The following is a 17635-nucleotide window of genomic DNA, read 5'->3' on the forward strand; positions in this document are numbered from 1 at the left end:
AACAAACACTAGCATCACTACTGATGAAAATGTTCAACCATCTTGAAGAGCACTTTGGCAATATCTAGCACTTTGGCAACATCGATCCAGGCACAGTCAGCCAAACCTTTTATAAATTAAAGGAATTAGCTCTTTGTCAAAGGTACTATGCAAATATTTTCTCCAGTTTGTCATTTGTCTTTTTATTTTACGATAAGTTTTTCATACTGAAGTTTTTGTTGTTGTTTTGAGATGGAGTCTCACTCAGTCACCCAGGCTGGAATGCAGTGACACGGTGGCTCACTGCAACCTCCACCTCCCAGGTTCAAGTGATCCTCCTGCCTCAGCCTCCAGAGTAGCTGGGACTACAGGTGCCCACCACCACGCTTGGCTAATTTTTGTATTTTTAGTAAAGATGGGGTTTCACCATGCTGGCCAGGCTGGTCTCAAACTCCTGACTTCAGGTGATCCGCCTGCCTCAGCCTCCCAAAGTGCTGGGATTACAGATGTGAGCCACCATGCCTGGCCTCATGCTGAAGTTTTTAACTGAAAATGCACAGGCCAGGTGTGGCGGCCCATGCCTGTAATCCCAGCACTTTGGGAGGCTGAGGCAGGTGGATCACCTGAGATCGGGAGTCAAGACCAGCCTGACCAACATGGAGAAACCCCATCTCAACTAAAAATACAAAATTAGCCAGGCGTGGTGGCACATGCCTAATCCCAACTATTCGGGAGGCTGAGGCAGGAGAATCGCTTGAACTCGGGAGGCAGACGTTGCGGTGAGCTGAGATTGCGCCACCGTACTCGAGCCTGGGCAACAAGAGTGAAACTCTGTCTCAAATAAATAAATAAATAAATAAATAAATAAATAAATAAGAAAATGCACAAAACATCTGATTCAACAATTTGACTGCTAAGAATTAACCATATAAATAATAATAGTAAAATAGTTGCCAAAGTACACAAGTTACAAGTACAAATATCTATACTGCAAGATTGTTGTAATAGCAAAAACTGAGAAAAATACCTAAATATCCATCAACAGAAGATGAGGTAAATCACTCAAGCCCAGGAGTTTGAGGGTTGCAGAGATGGCCCATCCCTACAGTCAAGTTCTGAGTTCTAAAATGAGATAGATCTATATTTCTTCATATGGACAAAAGTCCATAAGATTTTGTCTGGTTTTAAAAAAGCTGTAAAATAGTGTGATAGGTCCCCATCTTTTGTAAAAACAAAAGATGTTTTTTCTGTGTGTGTGTGTGTGTGTGTGTGTGTGTGTGTGGCTGGGTGTGTGTATGATATATAAATATATGCAGAAAAAGTCTAGAGGATCATGTGTGGTTTTCTCTAAGTAGAGGCATTATAAATGATTGTCACTTTATATACATACTTTATATCCTGCTCTTTTGTCTGAAAATTCTACCCAGAGCACACATGATTTTATAATCAGATAATAGAACATACAGACACACATACACACAATGGGCAGGATAAAGTGGGATGCCAAAAGAAGGGGACCATTTATGACAAAATGTAAGTTTCCTATTTTGGAAATATTTGCAAATATCTACATGGGTGTGCCTTCCCCTGACTTCTCCCGGCTTGGCAAATGAGACCGGGTCCTGGGAGTGGCTGACTACCTGTCCTAGAGCCCTGTATGTCCTGGACACTCCCCAGCTTCCCTCTACTGTTGCCTCCTTCTCTCCTGGGAGCATTTCCCAGGCCACCTCATTTGTTTGCTGTTTGTCCAACGCAAATCTACATTGAACAACAGGAGGCCAAGGCTGAGGACCTGGCCCCTCTTTCCTCCCGATCCCCTCCAAACCCAACTTCCTGGTGTCTGACCCTCGATGGCTTAAAGCAGTGGCTTCCAAACTACAGATCACATAATGCATCAGTGTAGTGCATCATGGCCAGTGTTTAAAGACTGAAATAGGCTGGGCACGGTGGCTCACGCCTGTAATCCTAGCACTTTAGGAGGCCGTGGTGGGTAGATCATCTGAGGTTAGGAGTTTGAGACCAGCCTGGCCAACATGGTAAAACCCTGTCTATACTAAAAATACAAATTTAGCCAGGCATGGTGGCATGCCCCTGTAATCCCAGCTACCCAGGAGGCTGAGGCAGGAGAATCGCTTGAACCTGGGAGGTGGAGGTTGCAGTGAGCTGAAATCATGCCACTGCACTCCAGCTCAGGCAACAGAGCAAGACCCTGTCTCAAAAACACACACAAGGTTGGGGTGGTGGCTCACGCCTGTAATCCCAGCACTTTGGGAGGCCAAGGCGGGTGGATCGCCTGACGTCAGGAGTTTGAGACCAGCCTGGCCAACATGACGAAACCCCATCTCTACTAAAAATACAAAAATTAGTCAGGCGTGGTGCTGCATGCCTGTAATCCCAGCTACTCCGGAGGCTGAGGCATAAGAATTGCTTGAACCCGGGAGGCAGAGGCTGCACTGAGCCAAGATTGCACCACTGCACTCCAGCTTGAGCGACAGAGCGAGACTCTGTCTCAAAAAAAAAAAAAAAAAACCAAAAACCAAGCCAAACAAACAAAAGGCATCATATATATTAAGAGTAAAGTGTTGTTGGTGAAACTCTTGTTTGAAAAATTGTATGCAATTTAACTGTATAACAGTCAAAAAAGCTTGAAAAATACTGGCTTAAAATGATTAAGAACAGGTCTTAAGTCCTGAGAACAGCAGCCCCTTCCCAGTTCTGAGTTCTTTCTCCCCATACCAAACCAGAAACCACAAAGAACGATGAAGAAGGGAGCAGGACGCTGACCCGTCACGGTGACCAGTTCACTCTTGGTAGATTCTGAGGTCTGCATATGGATCCCAGAAATGATCCTAGCTTGACATCGGAAGAATAAAATGCGGTCCTGTTCCTCAACGGGGAATTCCAGTATCACAAAATTCTGGTCTCGAGAATTCTTCTCTCTTTTTAGCTTGACCATTTTTTCATTTAGTTCAAGTTTTTCAATTGTGAAGTGTATTGGGGCCTTTTCCTCTGGGACAGAACAGTTGACCCTCACGACCCCGCCTTGGATGGCCTCTTTCTTGTCCAGTGTCACCCTGGGACTGGGCACTCCTATGGGGAAAGAGAAAGTCTGTCAGTATCAGCCTGATTGAGAGACACAAGCCTCCCTCCGCTGAGTGACTGTAGTTGACCCATGAGAGGGCTCTTTTTTGTTCTCTGAACACCCAGTGCGACCTACCAGGTAATAAATGAACAGGTATGTGCCCAGCACAGTACTAGGCACTTTGAAAAATATAAAATCTGGAGGCTGAGGTGGGTGGATCTCTTGAGCCCAGGAGTTGGAGACCAGCCTGGGCAATACGGTGAAATGCTATCTCTACAAAAAAAAAATTAAAAATTAGCCAGGGGTAGTTAGTGGTGTGCACTGGTAGTCCCAGCTACTTGGGAGGCCGAGGTGGGAGAATCACTTGAGCCTAGGAGGTTGAGGCGGCAGTGAGCAGTGTTCCCACCACTGCACTCCAGCCTGGGCAACAGAGACCCTGTCTCAAAAAAGAGAAGAAAAGAAAGGAAAAAATATAAAATATGCTCAATGGGAGCTAAGCTATGAGGAAACAAAGGCATAAGAATGATACAGTGGACTTTGGGGACTCAGGGGAAAGAGTGGGAGGGAGCGAGGCATAAAAGACTACACACTGGGTACAGTGTACACTGCTCGGGTGATGGGTACACCAAAATCACCACTAAGGCCACACGAGGTGGCTCACATCTGTAATCTCAACAATTTGGGAGGCTGAGGCAGGTGGATCACCTGAGGTCAGGAGTTTGAGACCAGCCTGGCCAACATGGCGAAACCCCATCTCTATTAAAAATACAAAAAATTAGCTGGGCATGGTGGCAGGCACCTGTAATCCCAGCTACTTGGGAGGCTGAGGCAGGAGAATTGCTTGAACCCCGAAGGCAGAGGTTGCAGTGAGCTGAGATCACACCACTGCCCTCCAGCCTGGGCAACAGAGTGAGACTCTGTCTCAAAAAAAATTAAAAAAAAAATAAATTAATTAATTAAAAAAATAAAATATGGTCAAGATGTACTTGGTGTTTTCAATGGTTTATAATCCTATTGGGAAGAGGACACAATCAGATTCCCAACAGATGATGCTTAGAGGGGAAAGGTAGCCAGTATTTGTCAGTGTCACTGTGATTGTTGTTACCCTTTATTGAATGCAGCCACAGGCTAGGACTGACTTTAATTTATTCCATGAACATTGACTGAATGCCTACTATGAGCCAGATTCATTGTTCAAGATATAAGAATAAACCAAACACCATCTCTGTCTTTACAATTTCACTATCCAGAAGAGCAGACAGATGTGTAAGAACGGATGGCAATACTGAGTGAAATAGAATATTTGTGGACCGGGCATGGTGGCTCACACCTGTAATCCTGACACTCTGGGAGGCCAAGGTGGGTAAATCCCTTGAAGTTAGGAGTTCGAGACCAGGCTGGCCAACATGGTAAAACCCCGTCTTTACTAAAAATACAAAAAATTAGCCAGGCACAGTGGCGCGTGCCTGTAATCCCAGTTTCTTGGGAGGCTGAGACAGGAGAATCGCTTGAACCCAGGAGACAGAGGTTGCAGTGAGCCAAGGTCGCGCCATTGCTCTTTAGCCTGGGTGACAGAGGAAGACTCTGTCTCAAAATAAATAAATACATTTCCATTTATTAGGAACTCACTAGGTGCTGGAAATTTTGCTAAGCACTCTACCCACATGACACTTTTAATCCTCTCAATAATTGCCTGAAATGGGTATCGTTGTTATCTTCCTTTTACTGGTGAGGATTTTGAAGTTTAGAGCTGTTAAGGGACTTGCCCAGATTGAAACCCAGGCAGAGTGACTGCAGAACTCAGTGTCTTAACACACCGCTGTGGCCTTTATACACACAAATACCATTGAATGTAGAGAGAGCATCAGAGCTGTACTGACTGGCACCCTGGGGCAGATCAATTTTGTTTTGGAAAGAGAAGACATCATTGAGTTGAGTCTTGAAGAAGAAATTTTAATTTATGAGACGAGATGAAGAAGCATTTTGGGAGGCCAAGGCAGGTGGATCACTTGAGGTCAGGAGTTCGAGACCAGCCTGACCAACACAGTGAAACCCCATCTCTACTAAAAATACAAAATTAGCCAGGTGTGGTGGCACACACCTGTAATCCCAATTACTTGGGAGGCTGAGGCAGGAGAATCGCTTGAACCTGGGAGGCAGAGGTTGCAGTGAGCTGAGATCACACCACTGCACTCCAGACTGGGTGACAGAGTGAGACTCCATCAAAGAAAGAAAGGAAGGAAGGAAGGAAGGAAGGAAGGAAGGAAGGAAGGAAGGAAGGGCCTGGCCTATTGGGAATATGTCTAGTGCTTACGTATTCAGGTAAGAAAAATGCCAGGCAGATGAATGAGAGGGTGATGGGTGGAGAGTTAAGTCCAGTGTCACTATTCATTCACAGCTGTTATTCACGCCACTGTGTGCTACGCTCCATCTGCTTGCCTGTGCTCAGTTCCAAGGACTCACCTTCCACCAACACCTGGTACTCTGCTGTGGTTTTCTCTTTGTTGTTCACAATCACAGTACATTTATATGTCCCTGAGTCATAGATCCGGACTTCAGGAATAAAATAACTCTCTGTGCTCTTCATGGAGGAGATGTTGTAAAACAGCACGTCATCCTTATAGAACAGCATCTGGTGCTGAGGCTTGACGTGAGAGGTGGTGCTGACATCCGCGAAGCACTGCAGGGTCAGGTTCTTCCCATTTTGCACCGTCCAGTCCGGCAGGCTCTTCATGTCGACACTGTTGATTGTGAAAGCTAAATGCAAAGGGAAGGAAGGCAGACATACCTGTTATCTCAGAAACAATATCATCCCGGTGACCTTCACCACATCAGATGTGGTCTTATCCCATCCTATGCAGTATTGAGTCCAGGGGTCCTACATGCCTACAGGGCCAGGCTGATAGTAACTGTGCACAGTGGCTCAAGCAGGAGGCAGTTAGTACTAAGCTGCAACTTTTCCCACCAAGGCAAAGGAACAGAGTGTGATAAAGATGTAGAGCTAGGTATGGTGGCTCACGCCTATAATCCCAGCACTTTGGGAGACCAAGGTGGGTGGATCACCTGAGGTCAGCAGTTAGAGACTGGCCTGGCCAACATGGTGAAACCCCCTCTCTACTAAAAATACAAAAATTAGCCAGGTTTGGCGGTGCAGGCCTGTAATCCCAGCTACTTGAGAGGCTGAGGCACAAGAATCACTTGAACCTGGGAAGCGGGGGTTGCAGTGAGGTGAGATCTCACCACTGCACTCCAGCCTGGGCGACAGAGTGAGACTGTCTCAAAAGACAAAAAAAAAAAGATATAGGCATTCTGTGAGCTGCCACATCTTGGCCCCTGGAGGGAGTACAGGATTCAAGCAGTCAAGTGTTCAAGTCCTAGCTCATCATTTACTGTGTGACCCTGGGCAGCTAGACTCTCTGAGCTCAGTTTCCTTACCTGTAGGATGGAGTAATCATATCTCATTAGGTCTTTGCAGGAAATGTACAGGAGAACAGCCAGAATGTCTCTTGTACAGTGCCTGATATATATTAAGTGCTTAATAAATGACTGCTACCTCCATTCTGAAACCAGATGGTCCTGCCCAGGCCCTCCTTCTCCACCCAGGCCTTACCAAATTAGCACAGTCCCAGCTGGCATTTTCTATCTGATGGGCTCTGAGGTTTCACCAGATGGTGAGGACTTGAAACCAGTTTTTAGCCTGCTACTTGCGTTTTCAGCCTCACCTGCTACCAAGAAGCAAAGACTACAGATTCCCCTCTGCCAACGACAGGAATCTCCGGTCAAGCCTCAAAACAGCCACAGCGCTCAATCAGCTATCCAATCTCTGCTAGGAACTAGGCTGTGGGTCAACTGGCCAATTGTGTCATTTCTGGCAAGTCCCCAGAACAGAATTGGCTTATATCCAGTAACCATAGGCTGTCAATAGAATTCAGCTAACTACAGATCACATATTGAGGCTCATTCACAGTAGCAGGCTGACGGAAGGGTGGATTGCTTAAAATTGGGTGCTCTCTAGCTATTGCTGTGTTTTTGTCAGTTGGTTGGTTGTGGGCAACTGCCCTGAAAATTTTCCAGGCTAGAAGATCCTGAACCATGCCCATGGGTCAGGACTTGTATCCAAACTTCAGAGCAGACCAGGGTGGACTGCTTTTTGGAGATCCTCTTGGCAATGCCTGTAGGTGCTTCTGCAGCCTACTTGTGGTCTTAGTTTTACCCCTTGACATATTTCAAAGCACTCACTAGCTTCCCTGTGGTTGTCTTTTCCAAGCACATGAATCTGGGTTTAATCAGCACCATAAAATATTCACTCTCCAAATTCCTGTCAGAAAACAACTTCAAACATCTCATGTTCTATACATGGCTAAAAAAAATATGGATGAAGCTAGGTGCAGTGGCTCATGCCTGTAATCCCAGAATTTTGGGAGGCCGAGGCAGGAGGATTGCTTGAGCCCAGAAGTTCGAGACCAGCCTGGGCAACATGGCAAAACCCTGACTCTACAAAAATACAAAAGAATCAGCCGGGCATGGTGGCATGTGTCTGTAGTCCCAGCTACTCAGGAGGCTGAGGTGGGAGGATCACCTGAGCCTGGGAGGTCGAGGCTGAAGTGAGCCATGATCATGCCAGTGCACTCCAGCCTAGGTGACAGAGTGAGATCCTGTCTCAAAAAAAAAAAAGAAAGAAAGAAAAGAGGCCAGGCGCAGTGGCTCACGGCTGTAATCCCAGCACTTTGAGAGGCCAAGGTGGGTGAATCACCTGAGGTCAGGAGTTTGAGACCAGCCTGACCAACATGGTGAAATCCTGTCTCTACTAAAAATACAAAATTAGCCGGGTGTGGTGCATGCCTGTAATCCCAGCTACTTAGTAGGCTGAGGCAGGAGAATCGCTTGAGCCCGGGAGGCAGAGGTTGCAGTGAGCTGAGATCGCGCCATTGCACTCCAGCCTGGGCAACAAGAGCGAAACTCCATCTAAAAAAAATTAAATAAGTATAAAAAAAGAGAAAAAGTAATTGATCTGTAGGGGATTTGGAAAAAAATGTACTGAAAGTCCATGACCATAAAACCAGGTGTTTTTCCCAAATCCCTACACGTTCCCCCAGAAATTTCTACCATGCCCATTCTCAAGGAAGCTACCTATCCAGCATTTGGACCTGGGATTGAAAGTGACTATGTCTGGTATGCTTTCTTAGCCCCCCATCTATCTCCGTGAAGTATGAATAATGCAATCATGGAATTTTTTAAAATTTTTGAGTGAATGGAGCAGTCCAATGTTTAAAACTCTCAAAGACAGATGACATGATATGTAAAAACCTCAAAGAGTCTGCAGACAAATTATTAGAAATAAATGTGAGTTTAGAAAGGTGGCTGGATAAGGCCAGGAATGGCAGCTCACACCTGTAATCCCAGCACTGTGGGAGGCCAGGAGTTCGAGATCAGCCTGGCTAACATGGTGAAACCCCGTCTCTACCAAAAATACAAAAATTAGCCAGGCATTGTGGCATGCACCTGTAATCCCAGCTACTTGGGAGGCTGAGGCAGGGAATCACTTGAACCTGGGAGGCAGAGGTTGCAGTAAGTTGAGATCACAACACTGCACTGGGCGACAGAATAAGACTCTGTCTGCAAAAACACAAACAAACAAACGAAAAAGAAAGGTGGCCGGATATAAGATTAATATTTTACAAGTCAGCATAGTGGTCATCTCTGGAGGGAGGGGCTATGGGGTAGGGAGAAGCACAGATGCAAGCTATTAAATGGTCTTTTGGGATGTTGGTCTGGGATGTTGATGAGATATTGTCCCTAATTTCACAAAGTGTTCCAACAGCACCAGGAAACACTGTGTTTATGCTGAACAACTGATTCATTTCTATCTTGTGGATTCTGAGAATGTTCTAATGGACCTTGTTCCTCTTTTTGCTTTGATTGTTAACACACAGCAAAAATTTCACCTCTGCTTCTAGCAATCTTTGGGATGCGTTTGTGCTAAATGGGCCATAGCTTTATTTCCCTGCCTTTATTTTTCTCTCATCCTGATTTCCTCATTAATTGTATCTTGTTGAACAACAATACATAATTTTTATAAGTGGTCCCAAGTCATTTTTTTGGAATAAGAAAAAAGTTAGTTAGCTAGCTGGCCAGAGATACTGGCAGAACCTGTCCTTTCCCTCTCTTTTAACAAAGTTAGGCCTTTGTTGGGTAATTTAAAATTTAATCTTCAATTTTAAAACGAGTACTACAATTTGTGCCTGCTGCTATATTCTGAGCAATTAATTTAACAACAACAACGACAACAAAAATGGTGTCTGACCAGTCCATGAGATGAAACAAGGTGACGGTTTAAATTCAAGTCATTTCCCACAGCATTACTCTTTGGAACTCCCTTTTTTGTCTTTATGTGCAACTTACAAGCTCCTGATTTAAGAAGCCTGCTGGATGAGCTCTTGACACAAAACTTTCTTTGGACCAGCCGGGCATGGTGGTTTATGCCTGTAATCCCAGCATTTTGGGAGGCCGAGGCGGGTGGATCACTTGAGGTCAGGAGTTCAAGACCAGCCTGGCCAACATGGTGAAACCTCGTCTCTACTAAAAATACAAAATTAGCCGGGTGTGGTGGTGGGCGCCTGTAATCCCAGCTGCTTGGGAGACTGAGGCAGGAGAACTGCTTGAACCTGGGAGGCAGAGGTTGCAGTGAGCCAAGGTCATGCCATTGCACTCCAGCCTGGGAAATAAGAGCAAAACTCCATCTCAAAAAAACCCTTTTTTTCTTTGGACCATATTAATTTCTCTGCACTCCTCAATTAATATAGTTCCCTCCCAACCACTCTCTTCCCTCTCAGAGACAGTTAGGTCTCCTTCCATTACCTCTTCAGTACTTCCTCCTTCATTTTAAGCTATGCTGTGTATTCCAGTGACTCAACCAGGAGATACTAAAGAGCAGAAATCAAGTGCATGGAGCCAGACCTGGGCCAAATCTCATCTCTGCTACTAACAAAGCTGTGTGACCTTTGGCAAGTCCCTAAATTTCTCTGAGCCTCAGTTTGCTTATCCATACAATAGGCACAAGGAATGTAAGTATAAATGAGAACCTGAGTTTAAGTACTTAAAGTAGAGTTCCTGGCACCTATAAAGTGCTTGAGAAATGTTAGCTAGATTCGTCCAGTTACAGAAATAAAGTCGACTCTTTTTTTATTTTTTAATTTTAATTTTTTAGAGATGGGGTCTTACTATGTTGTCCAGGCTATTCTTAAACGCCTGGCCTCAAGCAATCATCCCGCCTCAGCCTCCCCAAGTGCTGGGATTACAGGCATGAGCTGAAAATCAACTATTCAGAGCTTTAAAGCTGTGTCTCCACTACATGTTTCTAGGGATTTTTTTTTTTTTTCCCAAATAAAAACCATATTTAAGGCTGGGCGTGGTGGCTCATGCCTGTAATCCCAGAACTTTGGGAGGCTGAGCTGGGCAGATCACTTGAGGTCAGGAGTTCGAGACCAGCCTCCTGGCTAACATGGTGAAACCCCATCTCTATTAAAGATACAAAAACTAGCCAGGCGTGGTGGCAGTTGCCTGTAATCCCATCTACTCGGGAGGCTGAGGCAGAAGAATCACTTGAACCTGGGAGGTGGATATTGCAGTGAGCCGAGATTGCACCACTGCACTCCAGCCTGGGCAACAAAGATAGACTCCATCTCAAAAAAAATAAACAAAATAAAAAGCATATTAAACATTTTCAGGTTAATTTAAAGCGACTTCTCCAGCCTCCCAGTTTTGCTCACTCCACTGCGTGCTCTCCACACGAGTCATTCATCTGCTCTCCTGTTTACTGAACGAGCTGCCCATCCCTGGCTGGTTATGCCCTAGACCAGCAGACAGTGCTGGGTACAGAAGGGAGTCAGACATACCAGATGCAAACCCGTGATCCCACAGTGCTTAGCTGGGTGATCTCGGGAGTTATTTAACCTCTCTGGGCCACCACGTCTCTGCCTACAAAGTAGGAACATGAATACCTGCCTTCTCTGGTATCTTTAACCTAAACAGTGACTGCGCCAAAGTGGCTGAGGGCACAGAAGGGGCCGTGTATATATTGCCCAGTGCCTGGCCTCTGGTTGACATTCTCTGCCTTCTTCCTTAGCACCATTCATAGCAAACATTTAAGGGGGTTTTTCTGTGCCAAGCACTGTCCCCCATACTGGGGGTTCAGAGAACAGTGAGGCTGGCAGTGTCTGCCCTTGGAGAGCTCATTCTGCACTCCATAACTCTTCCTACTCTGGGCCTTCCAGCCTCAGCACAACCCTTGCGTGAGCCTCCCACTGACCAGTCCTAGTTCATTTGATTTTTATAAAAGCCCTCCCTCTTTAAAAAACAATTTTAAAGCAAATTTGGCTAACGCACCAAGCAGTGGTTTTTCCAGTAGGGATGGTACCCACTAGCATGGGGCCCGTCCACCATCTTGTTTTTCTAAGCAACTCTAACACACATTATCTGCTCAAATAAACAAACTCGGCCGGGTGTGGCGGCTCACACCTGTAATCCCAGCTCTTTGGGAGGCCTAGGTTGGTGGATCACCTGAGGTCAAGAGTTCGAGACCCGCTGGCCAACATGGTGAAACCTCGCCTTTACTAAAAATACAAAAATTAGCCGGGCATGGTAGCGGGCACCTGTCATCCCAGCTACTCAGGAGGCTGAGGCAGGAGAATCACTTGAATCCAGGAGGTAGAGGTTGCAGTGAGCCAAGATCGCATCATTGCACTCCAGCCTGAGCAATAGAGCAAAAACTCCATCTCAGAAAATAAATAAATTAACAATAAACGAACTCAATGGATGCACTGGCAGGAACACCACATTCCCATGGCTAGCTCGAACAGACAAGGGAGAAGAGAGGGCAGGATGGAAAAAAGAAAAGCATTTTATAAAATCTGTTGAGATATGAGTCTCAGCTCTTCATCTTAACACAAATATCATCGACAAAACAACAAAAACAGTGACCTAGTTTTTACCGCCACAACCACCACCACCTCCCTTGCTATAGAAGCCCTTCAAGATGCCCCCCCCCCCAATGATCCTTGCCCTCTGCTCATCACACTTACACGTGGTCACCTCCCACATTAACATTAACCAACAAAATACTCCATCAGGTAATAAAAGACAATGCAGCTTTTATCCTGATCACTCTCTCTCCTGTCTGGGATCCCTCATTCTGGGGAATGCCAGCAGTCATAGCATAAGCAGCCCTGTGGAAGGTACCCAGGATGAGGAACTAAGGCCTCCAGCCCATAGCCACAGGAGTGAGCTTGGAAGCAGATTCCCCAGACTCAGTCAAGCCTTCAGATAACCGCAACCCTGACCAACAATTTATCTGCAATCTAATGAGACCCGGTGCCAGCACCACCCAACTCAGCCACTCCTGCATTCCCGACCCTCAGAAACTTCAGGATAATAAATCTGTGTTATCTTAAGCCAGTAAGTTTTAGGTAAATTGTTAAGCAGCAATAGGTAACAAATATACCACGCAACCAAACTTCAAAAGTCTCTGCCTGATTCTTGTTTTGATAATATGGAAAACATTATCGTCTTTCTAAATAAACCAGCCAAGCACAGCCAAACTGAATTACTGCCTGTAGGTCTCACTATTTACACAGAGTGACTGTTCACAACCTGGGGGACACAGCCCCTGGGAGGTGCATGGGTGGGTGTTAGGAGGCTCATCAACTACCTCCAATTGTGTGCAAATGTGTGCTTTTTCTGGAGAGAAGGCCCACAGATTTCCTTACTGAACCCAAAAAGTTTCAGGACTATTGTGATGAAGGGTGGGGCTGTGGGACAGCCTAAAGAGGTCAGATCTTTTCAACCCGGGGAGATGAAGGTTGACGGAGAAGGATCTAAATTTGGAAAGTCACCACGGAACAGCCAGTGACCACAGTGCCAAACCCCAACATGCTAAAAACAGTGGGACCTTGACCTCAAGGCCACTCATCAGTGGATGGTGGTGCTCCCTGGAAACTGCGGCACCATGAGTCAGCCAGCCCCCTGGCCCTCAACCTGGAAATGACTCAGAGAGAAAGTGGAGGGTGCAGGAGAAGGAGGGGCTGCCCACCCTCGTCAGGAAAATTACTGGGAGCCACGAAGCATAGAGTCCCTGATGAACTTCTGTGCTCATCAGAGAGCACGCTGAGCCATCTTCCTACCCGAATCTCAAGCATCTCCAAGTTCAGTTCAAGTTCCCATCCATGAGACATGTGTCGAGAACCTGTGCCAGGTGCTGGGCTGACAGAGTAAGTAAGAAATCATCCTTGCTGTCCCAAACAGCAAAGGTTGCTGGGGCCCACATAGCTGGACTCCAGTGATATCAGTAAGCACCAAGAGGAAGGGCTGCCCAGGAGAGGTCAAGGAGTCTGAAGGAAGTGACCACTGAACTGAGCCTGCCAGGCCAAGGACAGGCAGTGGGGTGCTCCAGGTAAGAGAACAGCGTGTCCCAGGACACGAGGGTGTGAGAAATCCGTGCCTTCTGGGCATGGCCCATTACAGAAACCAGAGTGTGGGGCTAGAGAGGCCAGGTGGCTGGGTCTGTGGTGCCAGAATGGAGGGCTGGCCTGCTGTGCTGACAAGCTGGGCCCTGTCCTGAGGGTGTCAGGAGGGGTGTGACAGCACCCAAGGCCAGTAAACAGCTTGGAAGTGGTTCAGGTGAAAGCTGATAAGGCCTGAGCTAGGCGGGTGCAGTGGGGATGAGGGAAGGATAGGCTGGGGATCTCCTGAGTGGACTCAACAGGACTTGTTTCTGGGGTGTTGAAAATGTTCTAGAATGAATCCCAGCACTTCGGGAGGCCAAGACAGGTGGATCACTTAAGGTCAGGAGTTTGAGAATAGCCTGGCCAACATGGCGAAACCTTGTCTCTACTAAAAATACAAAAATTAGCCGGGCATGGTGGTTCGTGCCTGTAATTGCAGCTACTCAGGAGGGTGAGGCAGGAGAATTGCTTGAATCTGGGAGGTGAAGGTTGCAGTGAGCTGAGATCCAACCACTGCACTCCAGCCTGGGCAACAAGAGTGAGACTCTGTCAAAAAAAAAAAAAAAAAAAGAAAAAGAAAGAAAATGTTCTAGAATTAGACAATGGTGATGGTTGCACAACACCGTGAATGTACTAAATGTCATTAATAATAAATGTTATATTATTTGTATTTTACCACAATTTAAAAAAAGACTTTGTTTGATTGGATATGGGGTTGAAAGAATGGAAGATAAACTTCCTGGATTAGATTCCCAGGAGGATGTGTGTGCCACCAAACTAAAATAGAAAATGCCACATGCAGCTGGGTGTGGTGGCTCATATCTGTTATCCCAGCACTTTCGGAGGCCGAGGCAGGAGGATGGCTTCAGCCCAGGAGTTTGAGACCAGCCTGGGCAACAAAATGAGACCCCAGTCTCTACAAAAACAAACAAACAAACAGAAAAAGATAAGGAAGGAAGACAAAGTGATGGTGGTGCAGCTGCGTGTGAGGGGCCAGTAGGAGGACCGGGAGGAGACATCAAAGGTCAGCCTGTGTTAACTGGAGGCTCAGGGCAGAGGCCAGGGCTGGACTGTGAAGGTGGGAGGAGTATGAACTTAGGGGAGGAGGGGGGAATGTGGAGGTGTTGAGAGGGGAGCTGGTCTCCAGGGAGGATAAGACCAGGAGCCCGCAGAGACCAGGACAGGGTTCAGACTCCAGGAGAAGACAAAGTAAGTCCAAAGTCAGCCATGGGGGAGAAGGAGGAGGGTTTGTTAGAGAGTGAGGAGACAAAGCAGGGAAGAGGATGGAAAAGGTCAAGGAGCGAGGCTTTGGGGCACGATCAAAAGTCAAAGGCAGGAAAGGGGTACAGGGAGCCGAGGGCTGGAAGTGTCCGTTGCATTTGGCATCAGGTGGTCCTTGGTGACCCCTCAGCAAGAGGAGACCCAACAGCCGGAGAAGTGGGGCCTGAGGCCAGGCTGCTGGGAGGCGAGGCGTGTCTGAGAGGTGAGGGGGGTAGGGGCAGATTATAAACTAACTTTCAGAGAGGTTCGACTGAGAAAGGAAACTAGAAAGGCCAGATAGGGGGACACCAGATAAACGGTGGGGGTGGGTGTCTGCTTGTGATTTTTCTTTTTCCTAAAAAAAGAGTTCCCATTCACTGAGAGAACAGAGCCAGAAGCAGAAATAGAGATTCTAGAAGTGGTGGTAGGGGAGAGGGACATGAATGCACGTAGGCGTGGGGTCCTGGGGGTGAGGAAGGGTCTCAGCCTAAGTGCCTGGCTGGCCCCCATCAGCTGAGGAGCAGGGTGCATGTGTCCTCCGAGGCCGGGAGGGAAACCGAGAGGATGGGTGGAGAGGCTGATAAGCCTGCAGCCAGGCCCAGGCGGGAAGTTGAGGGAGTTCCCTCCAGATGACTGTTTTCTAGGTGAAGATGGAGCAGCGGTCACCTCCTGAGGTGAGGCAGCTGCCGTGAGGTGCGGGCTGGAGGGGAACAAAGAGGCCTGAGATGGAAGGAAGGGAAAGGGCCGAGGCTGTCCCAGGACCCCAGCCGCAGAGCGGGAGACTCAGAGCAAGCCTGCAGGCCACGCACTGCAAATGCTGGCCTAGGGGGCCTAAGGAATGGAGACCTGGTTCCAGCCGCCGCCCTGCCCACCCCCAGTGTTGACCCTGCTTGCTTGGTGCCTTGTGGCCTCTGGGTCTGTTTCCTTGAGTGTAAAACAAGGCAGAGGCCTGAGGAGGCAGTGGGAGAGTCGCTCCCTGTGCCATGTGCTGCAGTTCCAACGTCTTCCCTGAAGGTACAAAGAACATTCATTCTCTAGGAACCCAAAGGAGGGAGCAATTGACTTCCGTGTGGGGTGGAGGGGGAGAGGGGAGAGCACCACGGTTTTGGGAAACAGGATGCTGCGGGTAAGAAAAAGAGGGACCCCAAAGTGTGAGTGTCTGCAGGGCAGGGTCTGGCCCAAAGGGTGTGGTCTGGGAGGGTACGAGGGCTGGAGTGCACAAAGGGAGAGTGGGTAGGGCAGGAGTCACAGTCGTAAAGGGGGGCTAGGACCGTGTAGTAAACACCATTGTCATTTATCAATCACCTCGAGGCGGGGGCCAATGAATCACCTCCTTTTATCCAGTCTCAACCTCACACCCACTTCATGCCCATGAAGTTCTCTTATCATCCCCATGTTACAGATTGGGAAAACAGCTCAAAGAGCTTAAGTAAAACTGGTCTAAAAGACTTGAGTCAGGCCTATGGCTCCAGACAAATGGTGCAGCTTCAGAGAGTGGAAGTTCCAGTCCCAGTGCCCAGCCAACTGCCTCTCTCGTGGACAAATCGGTTCTTTCTTTCTTTCTTTCTTTTTTTCTGAGACAAAGTCCTGCTCCGTTGCCCAGGCTGGAGTGCAGTGGCGCAATCCTGGCTCACCGAACCTCTGCCTCCCGGGTTCAAGCAATTCTCATGCCCCTGCCTCCCGAGTAGCTGGGATTACAGGCATGTGCCACCAAGTCCAGCTAATTTTTTGTATTTTTAGTAGAGACGGGGTTTCACTGTTTTGGCCAGGCTGGTTTTGAACTCCTGGCTTCAAGTGATTCGACCACCTTGGCCTCCCAAAGTGCTGGGATTACAGGTGTGAGCCAACGCGGCTGGTAAAATCGGTTATTTCTGAGGCTTGGTGACACCATCAGTCCAGCAGGATAATTATGAAGATTATGGATATCCTGCCTCCGTGGGTTGCCATGGGGATCAAATGCCCAAGGAAGCACCTACAGTTGAGCAGAGAAGCCTGGCAGAGGGGCTTTGCCAGTGGCCAACTAGCCCTCCCCAGCCTAGGGCCACTGCTCCGAGGCTTGACTCACCAGCTAGCCTTGCCCATGGACTTCACCTCCAAAGAGCTGTGCAATTTGCCTGCAACCCAGTCACCTCCATTCTTTGCTGATTGCAGTGACTTCTGATAAGGAAATAGTGTTCTGTGGGCTCTCCCTCTATTCACAGCCCCGGGACACTACTGAGCCCCCTCATTCATGTGGTCCCAGAAGAAGCAGAACAAAACTCTCTCATCTCAAGACAAAGGTTCAAAATTAGCTGTAAAGTGGAAGATAAACCAGGCTTCAAAGATAGGCAGCACCCCACTTCCCTTTGTACAAGCACAAAATATTACAGATATACTTGTAGCCTCACAGGTGAATGGAAAATGAGCTCCAGTGTGTGATTTTTATCATTTAGGAGTAAAAAAAGTAGCAACAATTTAAACTAGGATCTGTCTTCATACGTCTAACAAATCAATTATATCTCATTTGCAAATAAAAACAGTTGGGGATAGGTTACAATATTCAAATAAGCCATTATGGTAAAACAACAAAAAACTAATTATGGAATTGCTCATTAAAATAAAAAAATCACCTCCCCATCCCAAAAAACAGCAATGCACTGAAATCTAGAAAATGTGAGGCCGGGCGCGGTGGCTCACACCTGTAATCCCAGCACTTTGGGAGGTGGAGGCCAGTGGATCACCTGAGGTCAGGAGTTTGAGACCAGCCTGGCCAACATGGTGAAACCCTGTCTCTACTAAAAATACAAAAATTAGCCGGGCCTGGTGGCATGCGCCT

At 47.3% G+C, this 17635-nt stretch overlaps 1 protein-coding gene across 5 annotated transcripts in view; it reads right to left on the reverse strand.

The window, feature by feature from the left end:
• Positions 1-17635, reverse strand: part of PECAM1 (platelet and endothelial cell adhesion molecule 1) — a 108899-nt gene that overhangs the window by 49297 nt on the left and 41967 nt on the right. For all 5 annotated transcript variants that reach the window (XM_034942725.3, XM_014342194.4, XM_063599323.1 and 2 more), the window contains 2 exons: positions 5525-5818; positions 2764-3069 (listed from right to left, as the gene is read on the reverse strand). In XM_034942725.3, the coding sequence (XP_034798616.1) occupies positions 2764-3069; positions 5525-5818 (600 nt within the window). The remainder of the gene's footprint in view (positions 1-2763; positions 3070-5524; positions 5819-17635) is intronic.

Source organism: Pan paniscus, chromosome 19, assembly GCF_029289425.2.
Source record: "Pan paniscus chromosome 19, NHGRI_mPanPan1-v2.0_pri, whole genome shotgun sequence".
NCBI lineage: Eukaryota > Metazoa > Chordata > Mammalia > Primates > Hominidae > Pan > Pan paniscus.